This window comes from Rana temporaria, chromosome 5 (genome assembly GCF_905171775.1).
Source record: "Rana temporaria chromosome 5, aRanTem1.1, whole genome shotgun sequence".
In the NCBI taxonomy this organism is placed as follows: Eukaryota; Metazoa; Chordata; class Amphibia; order Anura; family Ranidae; genus Rana; species Rana temporaria.
Window position 1 is genome coordinate 160,642,658 of NC_053493.1, and position 12,254 is coordinate 160,654,911.

The 12,254-nt window shown below is 39.6% G+C and overlaps 1 protein-coding gene across 4 annotated transcripts in view; it reads right to left on the reverse strand.

Moving 5' to 3' along the window:
• Window positions 1–3,077: 3,077 nt before the first annotated feature.
• IKZF1 (IKAROS family zinc finger 1) overlaps window positions 3,078–12,254 on the reverse strand; it is a 164,437-nt gene continuing 155,260 nt past the window's right edge. For all 4 annotated transcript variants that reach the window (XM_040353316.1, XM_040353317.1, XM_040353315.1 and 1 more), the window contains one exon: window positions 3,078–5,152. In XM_040353316.1, coding sequence (XP_040209250.1) covers window positions 4,449–5,152 — 704 coding nt within the window. In that variant the 3' untranslated portion in view covers window positions 3,078–4,448. The remainder of the gene's footprint in view (window positions 5,153–12,254) is intronic.

Here is a 12,254-nt window from a genome sequence, read left to right on the forward strand (position 1 = left end):
AAAGCCCCAGAATAGATATCCTTATTAAAAAAAGAAAACGTTTATTATTTCCAGTTGAGTCCAATGAAATGTAAAAATTTCAGTCGATAGCTGTGCTTTAGTTTGGAGTTAAAGCAAAACTAATGGTAAATACAAACAGGCAGACACACATTGTTTTTTTTTTACTAAAGGCAAATCCACTTTTCACTGCAAGTGCACTTTGAAGCGCAGTCGCTGTAGATCCGAGGGGGACATGCAAGGAAAATAAAAAACAGCATTTTAGCTTGCACATTATTGGATGATAAAATCAGCAGAGCTTCCCCTCATTTCAGATCATCCCCCTCAGATCTACAGTGACTGCACTTCCAAGTGCACTTGCAGTGCAAAGTGGATTTGCCTTTAGTAAATAACCCCCATTGTCTCTTCTGCAATAAATGTACTTACCTGCCTGTTTACAATCTTTATCTTATGTACACATATATGCATATGCAGCTCAGTATCATTTACGGCATGGTGCCAGTGTGTCGGGATGAATGATTCCCGAGCATGCACAGGAATGATATCATCCTGTACCAGCCAATCAAGACGGCTGAAGGTGGGCACCCTGAATAAACCGGGGAGAAGATGCATGCATTGGATCTTTGGAGCAGAGGTACATAATCCTAACTTTAGTTCTGCTTTTAAACTTTGTGAATTGAGCTGACTGTTTTAGGAAAACATGATTATAGTCGGAAAATATTTTATTCAAGCTTATTTGGTTGATATTATTATTTGTAAAATAGTACACTGCAATTTGTAACTCCTAAAACAGCAAAACTCTTAGAGTCGGTTCACACTAGGGCGACACGACTTCCAGCACGACTTTCAGAAGCAACTCCAACACGACTTGAGCATGAACCACAGGGCGATCTGGGGAGATTTACAACACGACTTGAAGTCGTCTCCAGGACAGGAGACATTCCAGTGGCCAATAAAACAACAATCAGCTCTAGGGGAGGGAGGGGTTTGCCTGAGAAATGTATGTTATCTTCCTGGAAAGTAGCTACAGATAAGACAGTGATCCGACTTCTGAGGCGACTTCCATTGAAATCAATGGGTACAAATCGCCTACAAGTCGGATTGAAGTAGTACAGGAACCTTTTCTGAAGTCGGATCGCCTTGAGTCGTGTGTATTAACACCGCTCCCATTCACTTCCATTGTTTTTCTCTACAGCGCGACTTGGAACGACTTGAGGCGACATGAAGTCGGATCGCAAGTCGCCCCAGTGTGAACCGGCTCTTAAAGCAGGTGCATCTAATGACTTTAGTATCTCCTTAGATTTCAGTCTTAGAGCTGGGCGAATTTGGCCCCCCAAAAAATCTGCGATTTAAAAAAAAAAAAAAAAAAATAGATTCACGATTCGAATCAAGTTTTTTCTTTCCTGTTGGACACCGTGCCGGTCCTAAGTTTTTTTAGGCGAGGCCGCGGCTTCAGCCTAGTCTGCCGCGATCCTGGGAAATGGCCGCGGACAAGGCCGAAGCCGTGGCCTCGCCTAAAAACTTAGAACCAGCGCTCCGTGGACTAGGCCGATTCCGCGGCCTCGCCTAAAAAATCCTGCCCGCAGCTCGCCGCGATCCTGGGAAAAGGATCCGGCCTCTTCCCAGGATCGCGGCGAGCTGCGGGCAGGATTTTTTAGGCGAAACCGCGGCTTCGGCCTAGTCCGCGGAGCGCCGGTCCTATGGAAAAAAAAAAAACGATTTGGTAAAAATCTGAATCGATTGCCCTTGCAACTCAATTCAAGATTCAAGTAGATTTTTTCCCCAGCCCTATACAGTCTAATGACATTACTTGGCCTTTAAAGCCTAATACTGATTTTTCATCACTGATAAATACTTCCAGTAAATTTGCTTAAAAGTAACATTAAGTAATTGCAATCTGTGGGCAAAGATACATTTATACAATTCTATATTTTCAATATATACATAAAAAGGTGTGGTATTTTAGGTTTTACACATTGCCAGAAAATGTTTTGAATATGTACAACAGTGAACACTAACTACGTTGCTGCCTGCCCAAATCAAAAATGAATACAAAATTTTGAAAGCTGAAGCGATAAATAAGCATATAGTATACAATTTTTGTTATGTTACTGTCAGTTTTACACAGAAGTTGGAATTATTTAGCTATTTAAGGGATAGGAATCTGCAACAGACATTGCTAGAAAAAGAAGTCAGCCAAAACTATCCAGAAGTCAGTGAGTAGTTACACTAAGGCCTCATGCAAACTGGACATTTTTATGGTGGCTGTTATCTGCAGGTTGGCCCATGTGTCCATGCACACAGAGGCAGAAAACCCCCCCACAGCCAGCACATCCAGGAGGAGTGGCCTTTTTGGGAGAAAATAGCATGATACGTGTAAAAACGCATTGACTCATTTAACGCTTGAGCATTAGTTAATTATAATGGCCAGAATAAATTATTATTCTGGCCATTGAAATGAATTATTGCTCAAGAGTTTGCCACGCCTAAACTAAACATGTTAAATGTGTTTACAAGCGTCACACATTTTTTCTGAAAAAAACTATGCTGCCAGGAGGAAAGGTTTCTAGGAGATAGCAAAATGCCCAGTGTACATGAGGCTTAAACAGAAGGTTACCTCCAGATTCTGCATTTGAGCAGGCCTATAATTTTACTCCCTGCCCCCTCAGCCAACTGTCTTGTGCCACCTCCTCCTACTCAGTCTGCTGACTAGCCTTAGTTTCAAACTAACATGATCAACACGAAGAAGTGGGCTAAAAAACTGTTTATTTACTGCGCTGGTACACCTATAGGGCCAGATTCACGTAGCCCGGGCGCAGCGTAACGTAACCGATTTAGGTTACACCGCCGCCCTATCTTTGCGACGGCAAACTAACACTTGCGGCGACGTAACGACGGGAAAAAGTTTCGTGGCTCGCCGTAACTGCTAATTTGCATACCCGATGCTGGTTTACGACGCGAACTCCCCCCAGCGGCTGCCGTGGTACTGCATCCTACGATCCGACAGTGTAAAACTATTACACCTGTCGGATCTTAGGGATATCTATGCGTAACTGATTCTATGAATCAGTCGCATAGATAGAAACAGGGATACGACGGCGTATCAGCAGATACGCCGTCGTATCCCTTTTGTGAATCTGGCCCATAATGTTTAATGGGTTAGTTAAATTTTACAAAAAACTGCAGTTATTCAACTTTAGTCAGAGCTGCACAAATTTTTTTTTTTTTTTTATCAAACACCGTATCTGCCTAGGCAGCTTTTTTTTGTAAAGGTGAACTAACCCTTTAACAAGAAACTTCTATCAACAAGACCTTTGTAAGCAGTCGGGTGTCACCAGCTAGATAGAAACCAAAACATTGTGACAGTAGGATGTGCCCTTGTATGCATTTCAGGGCCTTTATTTTGGCTGAAGCTTATCTCTGATAAGGTGAAAATTTCACTTTAAAGGTTGTACCATCTTAGGATGACAGCTGCTCTATTAACTTGTACAAGCTCTAATAAAAATACATTGGGTTTCATGTATTTGAACTAGGGGGAAATGGCTATGGTCTCCATTTTAACCACAGGAACACTTCTAATTTCATAACTTTGCTACCCAATAATTAACAACTGGCATCAAACTTGCAACTTTTTTCATTATGAGGCCTACTGCCCTTATGTTCTTGCCTCCTTCTGTGCTCATTTGGGCATATGGTTATATAGTCAAACAGAAATAAATAATAATAATAATAAAAAAAAATAATATATATATATATTATATATATATATGCCTTTGGAGACCTCCCCATGCTGTGGATATAAAAGAATACTTCAAAAAGAGCATAATTGAGTTGTCTACTGGCACCATTAAGCTAAACAAATTCGTCAGACTCTATGTATTATTAGGTAAGATATACAAACTAAACATGATTCATTTGGTAAAAGCAATAGGAATGAGTGTACAAGCCAATAAAGCATTCTAAAAGTAGAAATACTATTTTTGTTCTGTCCATACTTTTTACGATACCTGTCTATGTCATATGGCTAAAATAAAATGAGAGGTTAACAACATTGGTGGTTTCCAATTGTCCATAGACTTCCTGTAACATATTCGATGTATTCACTTTGGCATAAACGAACATAAACTATGACAAAATTCTCTAGTTTGCTTAGTACAAATGTCCTTTAAAAGATTTCCAAAAACATGGATGCTCTAAAATGTGGCATCACTGTGTTACAGTAAAAATTGTATATATAAAAAAAAAACATGCATCCTCTGTTGGAAAAAAAAGTAGTTACATTACTGGCTCTTGTAGCTACTATGTCCCCTTTTATTCCTGTGGATGGGCGTAGAATAACATCTGTATGCCCTTCTGTTGTTCTTATATGTTATGCTTTATTTTTTCTTCCATACAGTTCTGGTGGAATCTGTGCATAAACATTACTGGCCACTGAAAGAGCAAGGAACGTCTCAACCCATGTTAAAACGATGCTCTCCTCGGGTTATATGTGATGAAAATTCATACCTGTCCTGGCTCTGATAACCACACATGTTGCATTCAAATGGGTCACGGAAGCCATGACAACCCATGTGGATAGTGTACATCACATGATCCAAGAAAAGAACTCGGCAGTGCTCACATTTGTGAATTTTTAGTGGCTCTCCGTTGCTACTGATCACTTTAAAAGCATCTTGTGAATTGTCACTGGCAGCCCTAAACATATCAAATGGCTTGTTTTCTTTTAGAGACAGCCCATTTCTGGGATGAGGGGTCATGTGATTGGTGAGATAAATAAGGCCTCCCCTTTCCTCATTGTTGCTTTCAGTGTCTGTGGAGTCTTGGCAACTATTGCTTGGTGATACTTCCTTTTCAGAAGAGATGGATTTAACCTGGGAAAGCAGCAGTAAATTTTCCACTGCACTTTCATGGGCTGCTTGGTTGGGATGAGAGGCAATGTCAGAGTGGGGCTTGTGTAGGGCATACATTGTGTTTATGGCTGGAACAACTTCTGGACCACCCGGTGGGGTCTGCACCAGAGTACGCAAAGATTCTGCTCCCAGATATGTAATAGCATTGTTGATTGCCTGATCCATGACATGTGTCTGCATCATGTCACTCTCCTTCTCATAATTAGAACTGCCATCAAATGGGAGATCTGTCAACCGCTTCTCCCCTATGAGAAAAAAAGAAATACAATTAAAATGATATATATATATGTGTTTATACATTTGCACAGATATAAATAACATCCTAGAAACTGTGCTGTTCTATCATTTCACTTGTCTAGTCATCCATTTGACTTTCCTTGCCCTTGTATTTAACCTATCCTATATATCACACCTTTCTATCCCTATACATGATACACAAAAATATTGCATTTCAGGGGATATAGGCAGGTTGCTTTTTATATATATATATATATATATATATATATATATATATATATATATATATATATATATATATATATATATATATATATATATATATATATATATATATATATATATATATATATATATATATATATATAAAACACAAAGTCAGTACTACTGTCATGGCGTTGAGTATATCTAATTAAAAAAAAAACAGGACACTTAAAGCGGAGGTTCACCTGTACAATATACTTTTTCCTCTTAGCTTCATGCTCGTTTTGTCTAGGGGAATCGGCTAGTTGTTTTAAAATATGAGCTGTACTTACGGTTTACGAGATGCATCCTCTCCGTCGCTTCCGGGTATGGGCTGCGGGACTGGGCGTTCCTTCTTGATTGACAGTCTTCAGAGAGGCTTCCGACGGTCGCATCCATCGCGTCACGATTTTCCGAAAGAAGCCGAACGTCGGTGCGCAGGCGCAGTATAGAGCCGCACCGACGTTCGGCTTCTTTCGCCTACTAGTGACGCGATGGATGCGACCGTCGGAAGCCTCTCGGAAGACTGTCAATCAAGAAGGAACGCCCGCTCCCGAAGACCCATACCCGGAAGCGACGAAGTATGGCTATCGGCTAGTTTAAAACAACTAGCCGATTCCCCTAGACAAAACGAGCATTAATCTAGGGGGATTGTTTAAAAAAAATAGATTAATGGGTGAACTCCCGCTTTAAGTAGATCTTAAAAATAACATTAGAGAGTTCAAATTAATTAAACAAACCAAAGTAGGATGGATTGCACTCCTTAAAGGGGTTGTAAAGGTAAAAAAAAAAAAAATAGCTTCCTTTACCTTAGTGCAGTCCTCCTTCACTTACCTCATCCTTCCATTTTGCTTTTAAATGTCCTTATTTCTTCTGAGAAATCCTCACTTTCTGTTCTTCTGTCTGTAACTACACACCGCAATACGACACTTTCTCCCTGGTGTGGAGAAAGCCTCTTGAGGGGGCAAGCAGGAGGGTCAGGATGCTCTCTACTTTGCAGATAGAGAAAGGAGCTGTGTGTTAGAGAGTGTCCTGACACTCCTGCTCGCCCCCTCAAGAGGCTTTCTCCACACCAGGGAGAAAGCCTTGCATTACTATGTGGAGTTACAGACAGAAGAACAGGAAGTGAGTATTTCTCAGATGAAATAAGGACATTTAAAAGCAAAATGGAAGGATGAGGTAAGTGAAGGAGGACTGCACTAAGGTAAAGGAAGCTATTTAGGAAAAAATGTTTTACCTTTACAACTCCTTTAACATTTTAATGCCTAGAGATTTGAATAGGGAATAAAATGTGCATCTTTTTTATAGGATACATGTTGGTTATTCTGTGTTTACACACTGTTAATATTGTGTTAATTTTTGTTTAATATTTACGCCTGGTTCACACTGATGTGATTTCAGATGCGTTCAAGAATGCATGGAATCGCATGCCAAGGCAAATAACATGATTTTCTATATATGCTGTCTAAATGTGATGCAATTTTAAAAAGGGTCCTGCACGTCTTTGGAGTGGTGCAGTGCAATTTTGAGCTCCATATAGTTAAATGGCTAGAGAGAGAGATCCCAGGCCCTAAAATCCAAATCACAGCCACATGTAAAACAGTTGAATCACAGCTGAACTCGCATCAAGTCGCATTGGACGTAATCCTTGAAATCGCACTAGAAAACTCATTTAAATTTCACCACATCTGGAAAGTGACGCTAACATTGTAGAATCTCTTATGAATTGTTAGCTGGTTCAAATAAGCAATGCCTGAATGAATGCATGTGAGCTGCTCCCAGCCAATTGAGAATATGATTTCAACGCATGTATGTAATATGCTGTTTTATGCTTCTTGTACCTGATGAAAGACCCTTGTGGGGTCCCAAACTGTTGTACGGATAAAAGGATTATGCAGATTGAAAATAAAGGATAAAGAGCTGCAGATTGGACTTTGCTTTTTCTTATATACAAGCGAGCCTGGGCTAGCTCTATATTTGCTGTGCACCTACTTGGATGAATGCTGCCTGCAATATCTGGAACTTTAAAAAAATGATATAAAACATCATCTTTGGTGAACAATTTAAACACAATTGAATGACTTGCATAAGGGATCATCCCTCATCAGACAGCCCAGTCTATAGTTTCAATCAGACAAAATCAGTCACTTAGCAGTCTGCTACCGTTTTTTCTGTCTACTTAGAAAAACCCATTTTTCTTTGACAATCCTTTTGTCATGCATTAAATATTAAAAAATTAAATAAAAAATACATACATATAGTAAAATAGCTATAAACAGTTTAGACATTATATATATATATACACTCATACTCGAGTATAAGCCAAGTTTTTCAGCACCTTTTTTTGTGCTGAAAATGCCCCCCTCGGCTTATACTCGAGTCACCTTTTTGCGCCTGATTTCTGGAGAGTGCAAAATCTGGTGCAGCTGATCAAGATAGTGAATCAGATTCTAACTTCAGCTTGTTCAGACAAAAGACCTGGAAGCTGAATTGTTTCTATGCAGAGCTGCACCAGATTTTGCACTCTCCAGTTTTAGTAAATCAACCCCAAAGAGATGAATTGCAGTATGCAAAAACTATTCATAAACTTCAGTCTTTCCTTAGGTATTTACCACCATGGTCTGACCTATGACTCTTTGCTGAAACATCAAATTGCAGAAGTAACCATTTAACTCCAAGCTTTTGGTGCATTCTGGGTAAGCATGCATTGGGCCAAATACCATTTTAAATGTATGTAGACCTAGATAAATTAATCTTTTGAATACATATTTAATAGGCTAAGGGCATATAGGGCTGTTTTGTTGCGTGTTACTGATAAAAGATTTTATTTGCAACCAAATATCGGTGCATTTTACAGCTAATCCCTAAGGGTACATGCTAGTAAGCTAAAGTTCTGCAAGAGAACACATTTTATGAGACTAATAAATGTTTATCATTATGAATGCGGGCAGTAATTTGATGTAAATTAAAGCTGCTATTATATTGGCACTTTTAGATAAAGCAGGTAATGTTTTTTGCCATCTGTGTCCCAATGAGGAGATTCTTCTTTTTTTTTCTGTCCTAGAGAAACAATAGGAAGCAAATGAAAATCAATCCAAGGCAGGGAAATTATCTACTAAGGCCTCATGTACACTACAGCTACTAAACTGAAGTTTAGGAGCAGTCCCTGAACTCTCCTCTGTTATCATACATGTACATTCAGTTGTTTACCCAGTCTTAGTTTAGAGAAGCATTTTTTTGAAAGCAGAAGTTTACCGGCATTTCAACGCTTGGAACCGCAGTGAACTGCGTGTATGATTGTTTGCGCTTATACACGTTTTTAAATGGGAAATATATATATTGTTGCCTATAACACGGGGGGTTTATTTACTAAAGGCAAATCCACTTTGCACTACAAATGGAAGTGTACTTGGAAGTACAGTCGTTGTGGAACTGAGGGGGACATGCAAGGGAAATAAAAAACAGCATTTTTCCTTGTACATGATTATATGATAAAATCAGCAGAGATTCCCCTCTACAGAGGCGCATTGCCGGTGGTATAGCCACGGTGTCCCATTGATTTCAATGGGCAGGAGCGGTATACTGTACACACTGCTCCTTCACCGCTCCAAAGATGCAGCTAGCAGGACTTTTTTTACTGTCCTGCTAGAGCACCACTCCAGTGTGAAAGCCCTTGTAGTTTCACAATGGAGAGACAGCAGCTGCTGTTTAGGGTCGGTTTGCAGGCACTATTTTTAGCGCAATAGCTCCTGCAAACCGCTCCAGTGTGAAAGGGATCTTAAACAACCCCAATGTAACCATCTAAATGCTGACCTGATATGTTGGATTACATGCTAATAAAACTTTGTAAAAGAAAAATTTTGAAAAAACACAAATTTCACCACATGCTGTTGCCTGCATCAATGAATAATTCCAATAGCAATGAAATCTGGTCCTCTCACGCATTTTTCTACGTCTTCGGAGTCTCAGCAACAGCAACATCAGGAGCATTTGCTCACACATGCTGGGATCCATAGTGAAAACACAAAAAATAAGACAGCCATTTACAAGCACACTGTTCTCTCAATGAATGGCTGATATAGTTAATAATTTCTGCATTGTGGGTATTTGGGAGGGTCCCCTGAAGTTATCTTAAAAAATGCTTCTAACCTCAAATGCCCATAACTGCTGCTAAACACTCATAAACGGGGTATGTAAAAGCTGTAAAACTGACACTTTTCCCTATCAGTTTCCAGCGTTAAGCCCTTATGCCCCGTACACACGATCGGAATTTCCGATGGAAAAAGTCTGATGGACTTTTTCCATCTGATTTTCCAATCGTGTGTAGCCCCATCTGAGTTTTTTTCATCGGAAATTCCGATGAATTCCATCCGACTTTAGATATAGAACATGTTCTATATTTTTCCAACGGAATTCCGTCGGAATTCCGATGTGATTTGGCTGGGCAAAAGCCTGATCATGTGTACGTGGCATTAGACTTCTGTCACCAAATAGGTATCTTCATTAGAAGATTTCTTCACAACTCCTGTTGCTGTGGCTCTAGCAGCCTGAGGGGCAAGCTTTTCTACTCTAGGGTGGATGTAGTTAGTAGATATAAACTGAAAGTTAATCACTTTAACTATAGAGGCACATTACACACACACATTTATAACTTTTTTAATTACTGTATTTATCGGCGTATAACATGCACCCTAACTTTAGGAGGGAAGTTTCAGGAAAAAAACTTTCCACAGCCCCCTGCGTATAACACACAGGCACAGTTTACCCTCTATATTCAGATACAAAAGCGAGTGTTATACGCCAATAAATACAGTAATTGCCTTATCCTTCTGATTAAGCCTTCCAAAAAGCTGAGCAGTGGAAAACCTGTTGAATTCTGAAACCACTGTGGGAGTAGATGCTTTAAAATTTAACAAAAATCTAACTTTTTAGTATATTTACATCTGCCTTATTTTTTAGGTACCTGATGGCAAAGATTGGAAGCCTTTATGGCTGAAAGCTTCCTATTCAATAATTTGAGGACCTTAACCCTTGCTGCCAGCTTTGTACATACAGTATTCAGTTGCATCTCAAAAAATTTGAATACCATTGAAAAGTTTTTTTTTTTTTCAGAAATTAAATCCAAAAAGTGATACTCAAATATTATATAGAGTCATTACAAAAAGAGTGATAATTTCAGGCATTACTTTCTTTTCATTTTGATGATTATGGCTTAAAGTTAGTGAAAATCCATCTCAGAAAATTAAAATATTGTGAGAAAGTTCTATATTGTGGACTCATGGGGGTTGATTTACTAAAGGCAAATCCACTCTGCACTACAGTGCAAAGTGTATTTGCCTTTAGTAAATAAACCCCATTGTGTCACACTCTAATCAGCTAATTAAGTAAAAAACACCTGTAAATGTTTCCTGAGCCTTTAAATGGTCTCTCAGTCTGGTTCAGTAGTTTACGCAATCATAGGGAAGACTGCGGACTTGACAGTTGTCCAGCAGACAGTCATTGACATCCTCTACAAGGAGGGTAAGTCACAATAGGTCATTGCTAAAGAAGCTGGCTATTCAGAGTGCTGTATCCAAGCATATGGAAGGTTGAGTGGGAGGGAAAAGTGTAGTAGAAAAAAGTGCACAAGCAACCGGAATAACGGCAGCCTTGAGAGGATTGTGAAGTAAAGGCAAATAAAGAATTTGTGGGAGATTCACAAGGAGTAGACTACGGCTTGTGTCGGTGCTTTAAGAGCCACCACACAGACGTATGCAGGACATGGGCTACAACTGTTGCATTCCTTGTGTCAAGCCACTCCTGAACCAGAGACAAATTCAGGCGTGTCTTACCTGGGCTAAGAAGAAAGAGGACTGGACTGTTACTCAGTGGTCCAAAGTCCTATTTTCTGAAAAAAAGTTAATTTTGCATTTCATTTGGAAATCAAGGTCCCAGAGTCTGGAGGAAGAGTGGAGAGGCAGAGAATCCAAGTTGCATAAGGTCCAGTGTAACGTTTCCACAGTCAGTGATGATTTGGGGAGCCATGTCATCTGCTGGTGTTGGTCCACTGTGTTTTTTATCAAGCCCAAAGTCAACGTAGCCCTCTACCTCTTCCCTCTTCTGGCCAGCTTAATGGAAATGCTGATTTCATTTTCCAGCAGGACTTAACACCTGGCCACACTGCCAAAAATTCCAATACCTGTTTTAATGATCATGGTATCACTGTGCTTCATTGACCTGATGTAAACCCCATAGAGAATCTGTGGGGTATAGTCAAGAAGAAGATGAGAGACACCAGACCCAACAATGCAGAAGAGCTGAATACCGCTATCAAAGCAACCTGGGCTTCCATAACACCTCAGCAGTGCCAGGCTTATCACCTCCTTTCCATGCCACATTGATGCAGTAATTCATGCAAAAGGAGCCCAGACCAAGTATTGAGTGCATACTATACTGTACATGGACATACTTTTCAACATCTCTATATTAAAAATCCTTTTTTTATTTGTCTTACATTATGTAATATTTTTAGAGATATGGAATTTGGGGTTTTCAAAATTAAAAGAAAGAAATGCTTGAAATATATCACTCTGTGAATAATGAATCTATATAATATGAGTTTCACTTTTTGAATTGAATTAGTGAAATAAATTAACTTTTTGATGATATTCTAATTTTCTGAGATGCACCTGTGTGTGGCCTGACTGAAGCAGGTCTTTTTCCGTGAGGCAGCATACTGTTTATGCATATATGTCTTTGTGCAACAAGCTCCCAGCACAGGGACTAGTCTCTCACTGGATGCTCCAGGTCCCGTACTAGCGTTTTGGAAACGGTATCGGTTACCGATCACCTGGCTTTTGTGATAGCCTCTGACTGGCTATCACAATG